Genomic DNA, 19196 nt, shown 5'->3' on the forward strand with positions numbered 1-19196 from the left:
CTTCAGGTTCTATGTCTCCCTCTCTCTCTGCCCCACCCCTGCTAGCATTCCGTCTCTGTCTCTGTCTCTGTCTCTGTCTCTGTCTCTGTCTCTGTCTTTCTCTTTCAAAAATAAATAAACATTAAAAAATTAAAAAAAAAAAAAAACTTTAAGTCCCAGGGCAACTGGAAGTTAAGTGAAGGGGTACTATAATGAATGAAGCAGGCTGTTATTTTTTTTATAATATATGAAATTTATTGTCAAATTGGTTTCCATACAACACCCAGTGCTCATCCCAAAAGATGCCCTCTTCAATGCCCATCACCTACCCTTCCCTCTCTCCCACTCCCCATCAACCCTCAATTTGTTCTCAGTTTTTAAGAGTCTCTTATACTTTGGCTCTCTCCCACTCTAACCTCTTTTTTTTTTTCCTTCCCCTCCCCCATGGGTTTCTGTTAAGTTTCTCAGGATCCACATAAGAGTGAAAACATATGGTATCTGTCTTTCTCTGTATGGCTTATTTCACTTAGCACCACACTCTCCAGTTCCATCCACGTTGCTACAAAGGGCCATATTTCATTCTTTCTCATTGCCATGTAGTACTCCATTGTGTATATAAACCACAATTTCTTATCCATTCATCAGTTGATGGACATTTAGGCTTTTTCCACAATTTGGCTATTGTTGAGAGTGCTGCTATAAACCTTGGGGTACAAGTGCCCCTATGCATCAGTACTCCTGTATCCCTTGAGTAAATTCCTAGCAGTGCTACTGCTGCATTATAGGGTAGGTCTATTTTTAATTTTTTGAGGAACCTCCACACTGTTTTCCAGAGTGGCTGCACCAATTTGCATTCCCACCAACAGTGCAAGAGTGTTCCCGTTTCTCCACATCCTCTCCAGCATCTATAGTCTCCTGATTTGTTCATTTTGGCCACTCTGACTGGCGTGAGGTGATATCTGAGTGTGGTTTTGATTTGTATTTCCCTGATGAGGAGCGATGTTGAGCATCTTTTCATGGGCCTGTTGGCCATCTGAATGTCTTCTTTAGAGAAGTGTCTATTCATGTTTTTTGCCCATTTCTTCACTGGATTATTTGATTTTTGGGTGTGGAGTTTGGTGAGCTCTTTATAGATTTTGGATACTAGCCCTTTGTCTGATATGTCATTTGCAAATATCTTTTCCCATTCCGTTGGTTGCCTTTTAGTTTTGTTGGTTGTTTCCTTTGCTGTGCAGAAGCTTTTTATCTTGATGAGGTCCCAACAGTTCATTTTTGCTTTTAATCCCCTTGCCTTTGGGGATGTGTCAAGTAAGAAATTGCTGCGGCTGAGGTCAGAGAGGTCTTTTCCTGCTTTCTCCTCTAGTGTTTTGATGGTTTCCTATCTCACATTCAGGTCCTTTATCCATTTTGAGTTTATTTTTGTGAATTGTGTAAGAAAGTGGTCTAGTTTCATTCTTCTGCATGTTGCTGTCCAGTTCTCCCAGCACCATTTGTTAAAGAGACTGTCTTTTTTCCATTGGATATTCTTTCCTGCTTTGTCAAAGATGAGTTGGCCATACGTTTGTGGGTCTAGTTCTGGGGTTTCTATTTTATTCCATTGGTCTATGTGTCTGTTTTTGTGCCAATACCATGCTGTCTTGATGATTACAGCTTTGTAGTAGAGGCTAAAGTCTGGGATTGTGATGCCTCCTGCTTTGGTTCTCTTCTTCAAAATTACTTTGGCTATTCGGGGACTTTTGTGGTCCATACAAATTTTAGGATTGCTTGTTCTAGCTTCGAGAAGAATGCTGGTGCAATTTTGATTGGGATTGCATTGAATATGTAGATAGCCTTGGGTAGTATTGACATTTTAACAATATTTATTCTTCCAACCCATGAGCACGGAATGTCTTTCCATTTCTTTATATCTTCAATTTCCTTCATAAGCTTTCTATAGTTTTCAGCATATAGATCTTGTACATCTTTGGTTAGATTCATTCCTAGGTATTTTATGCTTCTTGGTGCAATTGTGAATGGGATCAGTTTCTTTATTTGTTTTTCTGTTGCTTCATTAGTGTATAAGAATGCAACTGATTTCTGTACATTGATTTTGTATCCTGCGACTTTGCTGAATTCATGTATCAGTTCTAGCAGAGTTTTGGTGGAGTCTATCGGGTTCTCCATGTATATTATCATGTCATTGAAGCAGGCTGTTATAAGGCAGTTGGGAATGGTGGAAGCTGTGACAAATTAACAGAGAATGTGCTGTCTAAAGTCTGATGAGTGTCCTATAAGCAGGCCATGCTATCAGGACTTCTGATGTTCTCAGAGAAATGGGAAATTTAGGTTTTTTAAATGTGAAAACATTCCATTTCTTGCCTGTGATAATTATTTTTTAATATAAAATCATTTAGTTGTTCAAACTAAGCACATCAATAGCCCAGGTCTGGCCCGTGGATGCTAATTTGTAGCCTTTGGTTAAAATAGACGGTGTGCCTGTGCATCTGCTAACCCTGAGGATTCCCATCCTACTCCTTACAGTCATCTCACTCAGATAGTACTTGCTTTTGGGCACTACGGTGAGCCAGCAAGTGGGCTCTCCACATGCATCATCTCCTCATGCACTCCAGATATAAGGCTAGATGTTCAATTAGCATAGAATGACGATTAGCATGATTAATTCAGAATCTGGTAAATGAAACTGTAAAGTTGAGGTTTTAAAGAATCCCACATTCTTAATGTGCAAATTTAGGAATTTTTCCATTTGAATATCATTGCTTCCACCCTAGTTCCCCCTCCTCCTTACCCCCTTTTTATATCTATGACCCACTTACTAGCATTGAGTCATTTTCAATTTCCTACTAGTACATTTTGCTCATTTTGGTCTGAAAGAATAATGGTAAAGCGTTGCAAACTTTTCACAAGCAGTGTGAGGTTTTTTGTTTTTTTGTTTTTTTGTTTTTTAAATAGCATTATTTTCCTAGTTTTACCAGGATGCCTTTCTTTGCCATTGGTGGTTCATTGGTTGGTTGGTTGATTAGTTCTTGATGCAGTGGAGAGTAATCGTGGCTTTTCTTCATGCCAGCTTCCAGGTCTTTAATTGATGACTAATCCATAGAGTGCCTCTCTATGGAGCACTAATTTGTCTTTTATCCGGTATTTTTCTTCCCTCTGGATCTAGTATCTCATTGCTACAATTTGAATTCACCATTAGAGAATACTTAGGTATGAAGATGTTTGTCAATATATAAGTAGGTTTTCTATACTACTCCTATTCCCTTCCTCTTTTTTTTTTAATATGAAATATATTGTCAAATTGGTTTCCATACAACAGCCAGTGCTTATCCCAACAGGTGCCCTCCTCAATACCCATCACCCACCCTCCCCTCCCTCCCACCCCCCATCAACCCTCAGTTTGTTCTCAGTTTTTAAGAGTCTCTTATGTTTTGGCTTCCTCCCTCTCTAATCTTTTTCTTTATGCTTGAGAGCTGATTTTCTACTTTGTTGTTTATCAATAGAATAAAAGAGTGTCCCTATGTTAATTCCAGAGTATACATAGAGAATCGCCTTTCTACCATGGTAATTAAGAAAGAAAAGTAAAACGGGGCTCCTGGGTGGCTCAGTTGGTTAAGCGTCCAACTTCGGCTCAGGCCATGATCTTGCGGTTTGTGAGTTTGAGCCCCGCAGCAGGCTATGTGTTGGCAGCTCGTTCAGAGCCTGGAGCCTGCTTGGGATTCTGTCTCCCTTTCCTTCTGCCAGCCCCACTTCCCTCGCCGCCCCCCCCCCCCACTAACACTCTGTCTCTGCCTCTGTCTCTCTCAAAAATAAATAAACATTAAAAAAAATTTAAAGAAAGAAAAGTAAAAAGATTTATGTATTTCAGAATTTGTGACGACATGATTTTTCTTGGCATTTTCCAACTTACTAGCTTTTCATCTGAATATCTATATGTGTGTGCGAATAGGAAATTGTGTAAGTTACGAGAATGAGAATGAGTTAGTTACTTTTTTAGTCTCAGGAATAAAGAAGACATTTTTTCTAAATTTTATATATAAAGAAAAATATGGGACAATCAAATCTGGGTTGGTTTATTAAAACATATTATTTTGAACCTGTTGATTTTGAAAAGAAATAACTTCTAATCCAATTAACTAGAAAACAGAAATACATACATACTTAGAGATAAGAAAGTAGGTAAAGCTAGGAATTTTAGTTGATTTTAATATGTGTGTGTATATATTTAATTTATATACACGCATATCTGAATTTCATAATTATACAGTGAAAGAAAAATTTTATTTATTATATGAAGCCCAGGAGACATAATCTGAGATTACATTTGATGTGAAAGACAAAAGACACTACATGTATTATTGCTAGATAATGTATATGGTGAACTAACATGTGATGTAAAAATAAAATAAAATAGTCAAGCAACAAAAATCTTGAAAAGTAGTAATGCTTTTTTAAGATAGAAAGTAAGTAAAGATTAGATATTTATTCTGAATATTAAAGATGAAAAACATTAAAGATATTTTGCAAACATAAAAAGTAACCTAAATGGAGAAAAATAATAATTTTAGTATTATATATCATTATTTTAAAAAGTGTTATGTTCTTTAATAATAGGGTATAAGAAGATAAAATGATTAAAATGAGTAATTTCTCTCAATTTAAGAAAGACTAAACAACAATATAAATTAGTATAAATCACTATTTCAGATGTGACATTTGTAATGGCATCAAGTTGCACCCAAGCACTTAGTAGTAAAACCTCATATCAAAACCTGGAGTTTCTTGATAAGGAGCTAGAAATTAATGGCTAGTTTGCCATCAACTTTTTCAAAATTGAATAACTCTAGACCACCCAGTCTGAATGATAAATATAAAACGTTCCAAAACGGCGTATAGAATAAGAAAATATGTAATATTAACTCTCTTTAAGCTCGTAAAGAAGAGCACCTAAATTGAAAATCCAGGAAGCAAAGTGAGAATTAACTTGGGTTACTTTCTGAGTCTGAATCTACCACTGTAAACTAGAGTGAATAAAGGAAACAATATTCAGCCAACTCAAGCTAATATTTCTTTCTCCCACATACTCTGATCTAGATAATTGAAGCCAAATTGCTTTTCTCCTTAAGTCATCTGTATAATAGCCATAACGCTCTACTTCATGCTGAGTGTGTATAGATACAAACATAATCACAAAAATTACAAATGACAGAAATATTTAACTTGAAACATTAAACTCTTGCAGATAATTTTACTCATCTTTTTTTTTTCTTCTGATTAACCCTTATACTCAAAAGCAATTTGAGTTGTGTGTGGGGGAGGAATGTAGAATGAATGGAAAGCTGTTAAATATCTCCATGGTGCACAATAAGTACTTATAATGCTGAGGAAATGTACAACTTTAAAAGAGTGTGGGTGTGAAATTAGTATGGAATGAAATGGGACTCTCATAATGTGCATCTCCTATAGACCACCAGGACTGGAAGACAGCAAAAAAGGAAAATTCCTGGGGTAACACTTAGGTTGTGAAAACCACAGGATACCATACTCATGAGGAATTTTAACTACCCAAACATCTGTTAGGTTAAAAAAATTCAACAAAACATGCTTCATCAAAGAGGCTTCCAAGGAATGCAACTTTATGATCTAAAAAGAAGAAAAACCAAATAGAGGGCAAAATACTCCTTAACATTTTTAAAAATAAGAAATGGTTACTGAGTTAATATATATTCAATTATTTTCCTTAATTTATTCTAAATGGTATAATGTACTTATAATGTGATAAGTGCTATCATAACAAAGGTACGTATTATCCCTCCTATAAAGAAGCAATTACATAATGGCAAGAAGAGATGTTAGCCAAGAATAAATGGGAAAATATAATGCAAGACATAAAGAAGCCCATTTGGTGACAGTGCATTTTTAGAATGGCTCTAACCTGCTGACACTAGAGGAAATGGATATAATTTATTCTAGACATGATGATTGTACTTCTGTGAAATTGTTAGATGCTGTTGAAAGTCTTCTCAGTTAGTTGCCTGAGACTCTCAAATGTGTAGTTCAAGAGGACATCTCTCTTCTAGACCTATGTTGAAGTTACTGGTATGACTGCTTACTTCCACACACATGTCAGACCCCATTATTACCATTGCCCCTGCCGCACTGCAAACCTTCCCTATGTGTGTGTTCCCTGTTGCAGTGCATTGTACCATCGTTCACTTAATTGTTCAAGCCAGTCATCTAGGAATTATTCTTAATTCTTTCTAGCTATCCCTCACTCCCAAGTACATACCTGAGTCTTACTGAATTTACTTTCTGAGTATTTCTTAAATGTACTTTTCTCTGTTAAGAGTCTCTAAATCGAAACCCTTAAAATTCATTTCATAGAGGGACGACTGGGTGGCTCAGTCAGTTAAGCGTCTAACTCTTGGTTTTGGCTCGGGTCATGATCTCACAGTTCATGAGGTTGAGCCCCACATCATCAGGCTCTGTGCGAACCGTGCAGAACCTGCTTAGGATTCCCTCTCTCTCTCTCCCTCCGTCTCTCTCTCTCAAAGTAAACAAATAAACTTAAAAAACTCATTTCCTAGATTATTACAAAAGTTATCTAAATGGTCTTTCTGGTCCCATTTTCTCTACCCTTTACCTGAATCTAGCTTGGGAATATACCTATCTGACCATGTTATTCCCCTGCTTAAAATCTTTGATAGTTTCCTATTTTACTGTTGTGTAAAAATCATACTTTTTAGTATGCTCTATAAGATCATCTATGGTTTTGCATTATATTCTCCATACATGCCTTGCTCTATCTCTTTTGTGCGCCAGAATCTTTGCTATTCTTTCTTACTATCCTGTCTTCTTTTTGGAGACCAGCTTCTTTTCTTTAGGTTTCACACCAAACATCTCTTTTACAAAGCCTTCTATGAGTTCCTCTTTCCACTCACACATCTAAAAATTGTTTCTAAAGTATTGAACATATTGCTTCATAATTGTTTCTCTCTCTCTCTTTTGTGGAACTCTGAGCTCCTTAAAAGCAGAGATGACTAGGTGATTATGTTATATATATATATGTTTCTACCCTCCATGCGTACTCAGTATCTAAGACTAAATGATAGTATGGCATTTGGACTCAAGGAAGACATTTGACTTAATGTGCAAGTTTTTCAATGTCCAAAATCTCCATTGCAAAGTAGTTCATATTAATTACTTTCTTCAATTTTTTTTTGGTCTATAACTTGTCCTTCAAATACTTGCATGGTTATAGCCAAAATTAAAATTCTTCCAGTTACTGTCCATGTTTAACATGTTCAGCTTCTTTTATTTCACAAAACTAGTCTATTTTATATTGCTGATACTGTTTTTATTTTAACTTTTATTAATATAGGGAGTATGATAACTGCATGTAGGAAAGAAATATGCATTTAATAAATTGAGAAATATTTCAAACAATAAAGGAAAATAATGCATTCCTATTTTAGAAGCACTAACAGTATCTAAACAATTAACTGAGGTACTAAAGTTAATGAATTTGTATAGTAAGGTGGGATCATAAGAGATGGATAGTCCGTGAAGAAAACAGAGGAGAATAACGTCTAAATTTGGGCTGCTAAGTATGATTACAAAGAAAGGATATTTGAGTGAAATCATAATTTAAAGGTCATAATAGTGAGCATATAAAATTAAAGAATTTAATAGAACATCCCACTATGTATTTAACTCAGAAGGGCTTTTGGTAGGTTATTAAGCAAGTTTTCAGAGTTTAAATAAAAATATTTTGAAATTCCATTACATAACTACATAGAATGTGTTTTTCAGCAAAATCAATAAAAATAAAAGGATTTTATAAAGATCATCAGTTATTTTTTAAATCATTAAGTTATCACAAGAAAAAATTGAGAAAAAATATCTTTCCCCTAAGTATAGCTAGCTGTATTTTATCCTTCAAATATTCAAATGAATTCTCTGACTTTCTCATCTCAAACTTCAAATCTCGTGTTGAGTTATATTTATCTGGACTCTCCTGAGAATCTTTTTTCTCTTCGTTCAGAAATAAGTGTGAAGTTAGGCTTAATTCTTTGTGATTTTCAGTCATTAAACTCAGTTCAGGTCTGCCTCAATACTAGGCCCTGGGTCAACAAAAATTCAGCTTCATTTTCTTCTACATTTACTAAGAAAGTTGGGAGAACTCTGATTTGACTATGGAAAACTCCCAAATCTGAAAAGACCATATAATTGCTATACCTAGTAGTTTAGGGCACTTTTTGGTTGGGCCCAGTAACTGAATTGAGAGCCCTTGGCTGGGTGGTTAAGAATAATGACAACAGCTTATCAAGTGTTTGTTCTGTGCTGGTTCTGTTCTAAGAACTTTACACACATTGGTTCATTCATGAATTTCAGTTATTTCTAGGGTAGAGTTTGTGCTCTTAGATCTTAACTAGGACTTGGGTAAAGCCTCCTGATGACATGAAAGTACCACAAAAAAGAAGCAGAGGGGTGCTAAGTAGGATTACAGAGAAAAGATATTCAGGTGAAATCATAACTTAAAAGAAATAATAGTAGACATATAAAATTAAGCTGTTTACGAAAGCTTCCAACTCCATATTTAATGTCAAAAAAAAAAGTTTGCCAAACCTTAAACAAGTTTTCCAGAATATAAATAAAAATATTTTGAAATCTCATTTGCATAAGCAAATGCAATGTCTTTTTCAGCAAAATAACTAAGACAAACAGTGAAAAGAAATTTTAAGGATTATCACTATGTGATATTATTAACTTTGACAACTGGGACTAAAACAGACCTGGAGATATTATACAAGCTTCTAGTGTATAATGCAACTATTTCTATTCCCAAACACATTGGATGGGACTTTTCTTCACACTTTTAGTTTCTGTCTCTTTACTGATACACCTGATAGTTATTTTACCCTGATTATACCTGCATACAATGAAGGGAAGGAGGAAATAGGAACATTTATCCTGGCCCCAACCCTCCATCATGGTGATAGCCTCATCTGAATTATTCCAAGTGGTTCCTTCACGGAGCTTCAAGTTACTGTAGAACTGATGATGTTTTCTTACGTTCTTATGGAGCACGATGGCCTGTTATTACTCTAGGCACATTGGAAATGGGAGGGAGTGACAGTAGGGAGAAACCTCTTCATAGTTTTTCCAGAATAAATGGAAGGTAGGAGGAGACCACTTTGGGGAGTGTGTGTTGGCTGCATGCATATTTCCACATCTATCACCACAAGATCCCAAACCCTCCACTGCTTCCTTAACTATCACAAAAGCAGTAATTTAATCCCTATCCAGCCTTCTGATTCCGTGAAGTCTGGGGTGTGACCGCAGAATGCTCTTTCATAACAACTTCCCAGATAATATTGATGCTGCTTGTATGAGACCATATTTTGAGAACTGTTGTAGAAAGTTATTTTGTAGACGTAATGCTATTCTAGAAAAAGATGTATTATCTGATCCTAAAAACAATAGTACTAATATTAGAATACTTTTATTCTTAACTGGTTTGGCTAGTATTAGAAGTGAGAGTTTTATGTATTTGGTATTTTTTTTCAACTTAAGCCAGATTGAAATGACTCAGAAAATTACTCATTACACATCACAGAAAATGGTCATTCAATGAGGTCTAATACTATGGGCATCCATGAATCATTTTCAGTATTCATCAAACAGTCTGATTAGACAGATTCTTAGGCTGATAATATTTGCCTTTGTGATGCTATCTTGCTCTTGGGAAATCTCACTATAAAACAAAATTAAGGTCTTGTGGAATGGTAGGAGATATTTTATACACCAGTCATAGTGTCCCATAGGAGGCAATGAGATCACCAGAGTTTAGAGAAACATTAAACACCAAGAAAGGACAGCTGATTAGTGTAGTATTGTAACCAGTAGGATATGCCCTGAGATGCTCTTGGCCTGCATAAATATAGTCAATCTAATTGCTAAATTTCTTTAGGTCCCTTGATGAGCTGAATTATTTAAAATGTAAGGAATCTACTTAAACCATCCAATTAGATTTCCTCTAGTCCTGAGAGACATGTGAAACTTAAAGCTAATTTTTAAAGGTCTGCTAAGTCAAAGCGAACTCAGTCCCAGGGGCTAATACTTGTATATGCTGAGGAAGAATGGAGTCTCTCATTTATTGATGATGGTAGGTAGAAATCTGGTGGTCCACTGTACCAAATCCTGAAACCAAAATACCCTGAAGGGTAGGCCCTTAAAATAAACTTTTAGCTGAACTTAAATGATATACAATTTAAATCACATGTGTAGAGAGCTCTATATTTTCTGTCTTGTGAGTTGTCAAATCTTTTGTTTATATTTATTCTTTTAGGAAAGTCACTCTAGCATGGCACACTAAAAACTATACAGTATTTTCTACAACATTTTTCATCATTAAATTTTCAGGGATCTTGCAAAAGGCAAAGTTCTAACAAGTTTTTGAATGTGCTTATTCTGAAAGAATAGTATTAGACATACCAAAATATATGGTTCTTAATCAAACTGGCATATAGACTTAGGGGCATTAAAACTCTTATATGTACTACCAAAATGATGGTCTATCCAGACTCACCTTTCAGCTGACACACTTAGCACGGGGACACAGATGGATGGGAAAGATGACCCTGACCCACATAAGACCCACATTCCTGTGCAAGGATAGAAGCATGATAATCAGGAAATTATGGTTGTTAGTTACAGAAAATGCATTATTGTGAAAACCAGGGGAAAAGTGCTTATGAGAGGAAGTGATTGGATTATGGGGAATGAGAGAATAAAGATAGATCATTCCTACTGAGTAAATTGCTGTGATTTATAAGAGAAAGGGTATAGTGATATCTTGGCCCATTACTGACTAGATTCATTTCACAAACAATCCTAAATCAGAATGTGACAGTTTATGGAGAGACAAACAAAGTCTCCCAAAGATGCTTATACATTGCTAAGCTTTTAAAGTGGCATATTTTCAACTCTCTATGCCTTTAGGATTTAAACTTCCTTGGTTTTTGTGGTTGACATTTATAATTGTAATTTTGCATTCCCCCTTATGTGACTCTAATAATAGTTTACTTCACACTGAAATAAAGAGAAAAAAAATACTGGTTATATTTTATTATGTATTTTTGGAATTTTGACAATTTCCAAAAGAATATTACCTAAAAGAAATTTCAAAATATTATATGCTTAGAAGTACACTATAATATTTGCGACACTATTAAAATAATTAGATGTTGTTTTTTAACAGACTTGAGCAATTTGGTTTTCTATTTATTTCTCTTAAATTACCTATGAGTTAAATGAGTATCTTTAATTGCTTTATACAGATGAAATAAGTAATTAGTTACATATTATATTCATATAGTATGTTCCTATGTCAGTTTAGTTATGTATGTGTTTACTTTTTTTTTTTTAGTTCAGATTTAGGAGTTCTTATCCCATTATATTCTAATCCTTCATGAATACAAATTGATATAATATATTCTAAGAGAAATTTTTCACACAGGATTCAACACTGGAAACACTTGTATAACAAAACAGGCAATTTCATCAAATTTACTGAAAACACAAATGCTGTTTAGAGTGATTATTTCTTTAAAAAGAGAAAAAATAAAATCTTTGGAAAAGTTCAAAAAGTGTCATTAAAGCACAGCTCAGTGAGGGCCTAAATATCTTGCATTTTGACAATTATTGATTAGTGTATAGAACTGAAAATATTTAGTAGTGTGAGTGGTTAGTGTGTGCCATGAATGCTCTTTAAATGTCATTTTCCTCTCAGCTCTGCTTGGAATAACAACACTCCCTGATGAGGGTTTGATTACTCGTATTTAAGGAACGATTTCAGGGTTGACATTTTACTCTGGAAGACAAGAGTTGAAGCAAGGCCTCAGTACTGCTTTCTGAGCTGGTCTACAGACATTGTAGCTTGCAAGACTAGCCAAGGTTTCCCTTGGGAAATGGTTTTGGATCTGTCCTCACTCGAGACCCAAAATATCCAAATTACCGAAAACAGGAGATGTAGACATATTTCCTTGGAAACATTTCCAAAGACAAGCTACTATCCACATAGTCACCGAAAATCCTCAGTAAACTGTGTGTGATGTCTGGGCAACAATAATGTACCATCTTGCCTGCCTGCTAGAATGAGTTTGGCTTAAAGGTTAGTCGTGACAGCCATTGAATTGGTATACTTTATAGAGGTATATGAATTCGATTCTGGAGATAATATTTCCTCTTTTGATCTAATTAAATTTGACCCATCTTTCTGGTATGAGTTAGATACCAAGTGTCAAAATCTTTAGGGCTCCTTTAGACTATGAAAATATAGTATGGCATTGTCTTTTTGTCCATGATAGCAGTTCTTACAAAGACCCTAGCACTGGTCTTAAAGGCCCTACACAAACCTGTCCCCATTTCCTCTCATACTCTCATTCTGACCTGGCTTCAGGATCACTGGAGACCTTGTTATTCCTAGAACACACTAGGCAAAATCCTGCCTCAGCAACTTAGCATTAGCTATAATCTTGTCTGTGACACTCTTCCTTCAAACATTCTCATGCTTCTTTACCTCCTTCAAATCTTTGTTTTAATGTTAACCTGCTTAGAGAGGCATACCCTGACCACCATATTTAAAAGTAACTCCCATCATCATCCCCATTCTTACTACCCTGCTTCATTTTTTATCATAGTGAATATCATTTCTTAGCATGGTATATAATTTACTTAAATATCATTTGTCTCCCTCCACTAAAATAGAGGTTCTATGAATTTTCATCTCCTTGATTTTCTTCTCTATCACTGGCACTTCAGAAATGCCCGCCGTGTAGTAGGTGTTCAATAAATAGTTCTTCAGTGAAGAATAGCCGTTACATTCTAGACGCTCTACATGGATAGGTCCACAATTACTTCCATCACTTTTATAGGCTTTGTGTCTTCCCAGTGTCTGGCACACAGAAGGTGCTCAATCGATATTTGTTAGTTGGATGAATGTATACATTTCATCCAAAAGCCAGCAAAGCATTTGGGAATAAATAAAGAGAAAAGGAACCTAAAACATGTTCCTAAAATGGTATACTTTAAATTTTTTGGCTGTGAGTAAATTGCTCCTTTCCACAATGCTTCCTACAGACCTGGAAGGCAGGTTGTGCAAGAAGATTAAAAAATGTTAAATAATAAAAACAATTATTAATTAGTGGTTGTCTTAATAAATTTGTACTTCTAGCTTATCCCCTTTCACAGAGTCAAAAGTAGAGGATAGGTCATTAAAACCTGCAAATCATCTAACATTTTCAAAGCGGATTTCTCCATGAGGAAAGTGTGCACTAGTGATCAGTAATGGTATACCTTACCCTGAAGCCTGTCCACTCCTCGTTTAACATTGTGAATAAAGAGATTCAGGGATGCTGTTTGTTACATTGCTGCTTGTTAAGGTGGGCATAACATTTCTAAGGAATATCCAGCTTGGAAAAGAAAGAGGGTTGCCACTCTTAAAGATGAAATATGTTATTCTGTTAGGGCATCCAAAAACAATTATGCAGGTGGCAGGAGAGCTCTCAGCTCTCATTTGTTATGTGTAATTATCTAAATGAATTATGCTACAATTTGAGGCACTTTTCAGAAATCTAGGATCATACAATTAAAAGTAATAAAGTCTGAAGATCTCAGAGTATACAGGTGTGTTAGTGCTGGGATTCCATGATCTCTCCACATTAGTTACCAGAGAAATCACGTTCCCAATCCTGTTATCATTATTGGCACCTTGCAGCTCACCACATCTCGGAATCCTGAAGCATCCCCTTTTCACTCTCTCTCCTGGATGCCTCCTTGGGCCATATGGACTAGATCTCTGAGTCATTGTTCAGAGAGTCAATGTTGCACAAGGATCAGAAAAGATACATGTAGGAAGGATATGTTTGGCATTTTCCCACAGAAACTTCCCTATACAGGTTTGCTATGGTTGCTAGATTTCCTCTGTTGTTATATCTGAATACTGTTTTAAAATATTTTAATGCTACTACTAAAATATATTTTTATGGGCTGAGTCAGGTACCTAAATTCCACACATAATATCTCTCTTGGAAGCATATTCTAAGTGCTAATAAAACATTCAGAGTTTAAAGAATTGCCACTACTATTAACATTTTAAATAACTAACTGATACTGAAATACACCTTTTGGCTCTCTTCAGAGCATATGACTCACGTGAACCAGATATGCCTGCCATGTTTATGCTATCCTGATTTGTAAGGAATTATCTGAAATGTAAAAACAAAAACAAAAACAAAACTTTTCCATCCTGGTCCTGTCTTCTAGGCTTATCCTTCAAACCGTCAGTGAGGCATTTCAGTCCTTGTGAATGTCTGACTCAATGAGTACAAACAGAAAATTATTATCTCCTTCCATAGTCTTGTCCCTACCAAAACCATTATCTATTCCTGAATATGCTGTTGGTGTGAATTCTATGAGCATTCTCCTGATTAACATGGGAATTAGCTTTTGCTACATATTCTATGTCTGTTTTTACCCACATATAATCAGCCTCAAGTTAAAACAAATTTTTTTTAATTAAATTTTCTAAATAGCTCCAGGATTCATCTCTTCCTATCTATGCCTAGTGCCACTATCCTAATTTAGGATCTCATCCCATTTCATCTGGCTTTTTGGAAATAGCCTCTCTGAGCTCAGTGCTTCAGAGCACTTACCTTTTTCATAGCTACCTGAGTTTTCTTCCTAAATCACTAGAAAAATCATTCCTTTTTCCAAAAGTTTCAGTGACAGTCTATTATTTAAAGAATGAGCTTCAAGTTTATTGTAATAACCTGTCTTAGTTCCCAAAGGACTACTTGAGGTTTGTTCCCTGCTATATTGCTCCACGAACACCAGTCTCTCTATAATAATCTGTATTCCTTGAATTTAGGGATTCTGAATCTTTTTTGTACCATAGATTCCTTCAGCAGTCTGATGAAGTGTGTGGACCCCTTCCTAGGATAAATTTTGAATGTATAAAATAATAAACATAAGATTACCAAGGAAAGCAATTATACAGTGATAAAATTCTATCTGTCTGTGGACCCTGCTGTTTATGTCTTTGTGGCTTTGGCTGTGATCCTTTTAGCAAAGAAGTGCCCCTAAACCTGCTCCTCTGATTATTGAAATCCTTCTCATCTTTCAAAGCCTATTCAATTCCCATCTCCTCTGTGCAACTTTACCTAGACTCCCTCCTCCATCTATACTCACCACTTCACCCTTTGCCCTCTCATAGTCGATTCTTTGTATTTCTAGTCTTTATCTTAACTTTGCCCTTTATTATAATACATTGTACTAATTGACAATGATGGGCCAAATAGTAAACTAACTGGCCACTTTCACACATTTTGAATTCATGGTTCTTTTACAACGCTGTGAAATATGCATCTGAAGAGGAAACTGAGGTCCAGAAATTTTGTTGTTTGACCAAGATAACACAGTTTTGCTCTTATAAGTTATTCGAGGAAATGTGTGTTTTAACTTCTTCTTTATACCTTCTCAGGATCTGTGGAATAATATTTGTTCAGTAATGTTTGCTCCTGTGGATTTAAAAATCAGAAATACTGTGAAATACTTATCTCCCAACATTTAACGTCCTAAGAATTGACAAGAGGCCATAGGAGGCCAGAGATACGCACAACAGTGTGCCTAGTTCAACGCATGTCCCATCAAGTGCGACTTAAATCCTTCTTAACCCTCCTAGTTCCTAGCGGTTTCGCAAACTGAAAATTTACACAAGGGTTTTCGGTAGTCAGTACCTTAAAATATTATCTCTTGTTTTGCACTCATGATTAAAAAAAAAGCAACGGTAATACAAATAGAACAAATTAAAGAAATTGTTTGGAATCATAATGAATGCAGGAAATGTTTACATTTGTGATAATATCATTGGTATAACCTATTTCCTATGTTTCTCCCTCAGTGAAAACAATAAAAGCAACCCAATTTTAAATATAATTCCCTTGTGCCAGTTTCACTTTTCTGTAGCCAAACATGTTTCCGCAGGTTTTCCTAAAACGATATTCTTAAGCAATCTATTTTTAAATAAAAACTTTTATTCGAAAAGATTTATTTTGCAATAGTAAGACTTACTGTCAAAGTATTGTTTTGAGTTCAAAAATCATATATTTATGATCGTTTATCTCTCACGTGGAAGTTTATGTATAGTAATTATATTGCAAGAAATTACTTCTTTCAATTTGCCAACGCCTTTAACATGCTGTGAACTACAAAATAATGTATAATTAATTCATTAAAACTATCCTTTTTTCCTGGCCTTTTCTATTGTAGCGAATACTAACTCACATGTCTCAGGGTAATTGATTTTCTATTTCGATAGCTCCAGATGGTCCTCCTGAAAATGTGTATGTGGTAGCAACATCACCTTTTAGCATCAACATCAGCTGGAGTGAACCTGCTACCATTACTGGACCAACATTCTATCTGATTGATGTCAAATCGGTAAGGCATGTCTTACCTTCTGCAAAAGGCGGTATAGAGAATGATTAGGAATATACATTTTGGAATCAGACTATTTGAATTGTAATTCTAGCTCTGTTAGACCCTAAACGCATACTGAAGCATATACCTAGGCAAACACGCTGTGTGTACTTCACTATACACATCTGTAAAATAAAGATTAATAACAGTACCCAGGGTACAAAGATATTAGAAAATATGCATAAAGAACTTTAAACATCGTCAGACACATAGTAAGGATCCAAAAGTGTACATAAAGTATGATTAGAATGATTAGCATTATGTTTATCCTCTGGCTATAGATGATGTATATAAACAGTCATTAAATTAATAATACATTGGTTTAAAATACAGTGAAAACATACTTGCTTCGGCAGCGTATGTACTAAAATTATAATGATGCAGAAAATTAGCAGGGCCCTTGTGCAAGAGTGACATGCAAATTTATGAAGCGTTCCATATTAAAAAAAAAATACAGGGGCGTCTGGGTGGGTCAGTCGGTTAAGCGTCCAACTTTGGCTCAGGTCATGATCTCATGGTTCGTGGGTTCGAGCCCCACATCGGGCTCTGTGCTACCAGCTCAGAGCCTGGAGCCTGCTTCGGATTCTGTGTCTCCCTCTCTCTCTGCCTCTTCTCTGCTCATACTCTCTCTCTCAAAAATAAATAATAAAGATTAAAAAAATTTTTTTTAAATACAGTGAAAAACACCTCACAATACAAAAAGGGAGAAGACATTAAGAGAAATAGCTCCCAAATAAGGTAACATCAGAGCTTAATTTTGAAAAATACTTGAAGCAGACCATAAAAAGGAATGGTAACAAAAGTATGAAAAGTAAGACTCAAGAAAAAGCAAGTGGTTCAGGAATCCCTGGTGAAAGCATTCAAGAAAAGGGCTGAGAAAAGAAGCTAGATCAGGAGGCAAACTGTATAACATGTAGCAGAGTTTGGGTTTTATGATAAGGCCAGTGGAGTGTCAATTGAGGAATTAAAGCAGTGTTGGGATATAGATTTCTATTTTATAGGATCAGCATGGTTGCACTGCAGAGGATAGAGCAATCTTAGTACAAAATTAGGCAAGGGGACAAGAAGCTATTAGAGTAACTGGGTAAGAAAAGATAAGGACAAAGGAAATGTAGTGAGGCAACAGAATGAAAAATAATTTAAATCTACAGGATCTGGCAAAAAAAATCAGTGGTTGGTGAGTGAAAAGAATAATTGAGGATGATTTTAAGGTATATTATTTGGAAAACTGTGAAGAGAAAGAAATTTTTAGAGGAAAGGAATGAATTCAGTATTATATGCCCTAAGTTTGTGATGCCTGGGAGACCTTCAGATGAAGACAGTATTAGCAGTATTATATATCAATCTGGAGCTCAGGAGAGGAAACCTGAATTTGGAGATTTGGGAGGTGTTGGTATGATAGTTGAAATGATAGGAAGAGATGAGATTAAATATGGAACATGTAGTAAGAACCTCTTCTGTAACAGCTAACCTGAAGATCGAATCTGGGGAATACAAACGTTTAAATAAGAGGTCACTGAAGTCACCAGACTAGAGTAGCCATCGAGACAGAAGGAAACCCAAGAATGAGAGTCAAGCCTTTCTCTTAAAATAGGATGATCAACAATGTAAATAATGCAGAGTTTTAGCTAGGATGAGGATTGGAAAAACTGTGTTAGCATCCTGCTTGGGTTTCACTGGACCTGATGACCTCTCTTCTGGTGACATCTAATGCATTAAGTCGGGTAATTTATGGGAAATTCTACCCCTTTCTTGCCTATCTCTACCTATCTTTTGTTTAACTTTTATACTTTTCTTATGTCTTTATATTATTTCTAAAATGGAAGTGCTTCTATCTCAAAAGACCTGTCATGATTAAAAGAAAATTTAAGGGATTTCCTTTGTAGAACATTATTTGTGAAGACACTTAGTTCATAATTAGCCAAAAGTAATCAGCATGTACGACAAATGCTCTGGGACTATGTATTAAAAGCAAATTATAAAATGATAACACAGTGTTCGGTCAAATAAAAGATACCTATTTTTTGTGAAAACAATTCTCTTTTGATTGTGCTTAAAGGAAGGGAAAATAAAACATTTTTTAAAAAAGTGATTCATAACTTCATTCTCTTAGCATTCTTATTGAGATGAAAAATGAGCAAGAGAGAGAAGAATGTATAATGTTATAACTGCTTATTTTTATATCAGTTACACAGCATTACCTTTCCTTTGCTAACATTTTGATGTAAATATGTTGTCTTCATTTTGCATAAAGGGGAATTGAGGCACAGAAATTATAAATTCTCCAATAGTTAAGACCTGGCTAAAACCAGCAGATAATGGTGTGACAGGAGAAAGGAAAAACCATCAAGTAGCAAATAAAATTTGCCAGCTTGAAATATATGCTCATCTAAACCTTTTGAGTCAAAAAGAACAAGTATTCAAACAGATCCTGGCACTTCATAGTTTCCCTGGGATTCTTGGAACTAAGCATTTAGTTCCTTCTTTCTTTCTTTCTTTCATTCAACACATACTTTTAAATACATCCCACATTCCAGCATTGTGCTCAGTGCTGGATTATGTGTAAGTGAACCAGTTTCATGTGGTCACTGTCTTTTTCGAGCTTATCTGCAGCTCATTTAATGGATATATAATTATCTATCTTCAAAAATCATTGGCTTCTACACCAGGGAAGAACACAT

At 35.4% G+C, this 19196-nt stretch overlaps 1 protein-coding gene, 1 long non-coding RNA gene and 1 other non-coding gene across 8 annotated transcripts in view; 2 read left to right on the forward strand and 1 right to left on the reverse strand.

The window, feature by feature from the left end:
• Positions 1-19196, forward strand: part of PTPRQ (protein tyrosine phosphatase receptor type Q) — a 255558-nt gene that overhangs the window by 161621 nt on the left and 74741 nt on the right. For all 3 annotated transcript variants that reach the window (XM_045062106.1, XM_045062108.1, XM_045062107.1), the window contains exon 44: positions 16355-16476. In XM_045062106.1, the coding sequence (XP_044918041.1) occupies positions 16355-16476 (122 nt within the window). The remainder of the gene's footprint in view (positions 1-16354; positions 16477-19196) is intronic.
• LOC111561396 overlaps positions 1-19196 on the reverse strand; it is a 166661-nt gene that overhangs the window by 49418 nt on the left and 98047 nt on the right. The window lies entirely within an intron of this gene.
• On the forward strand, positions 16858-16960 carry LOC111561546. The gene has a single exon (XR_002744194.1). It is a non-coding gene; the product is annotated as a U6 spliceosomal RNA (small nuclear RNA).

This window comes from Felis catus, chromosome B4, assembly GCF_018350175.1.
Source record: "Felis catus isolate Fca126 chromosome B4, F.catus_Fca126_mat1.0, whole genome shotgun sequence".
In the NCBI taxonomy this organism is placed as follows: Eukaryota; Metazoa; Chordata; class Mammalia; order Carnivora; family Felidae; genus Felis; species Felis catus.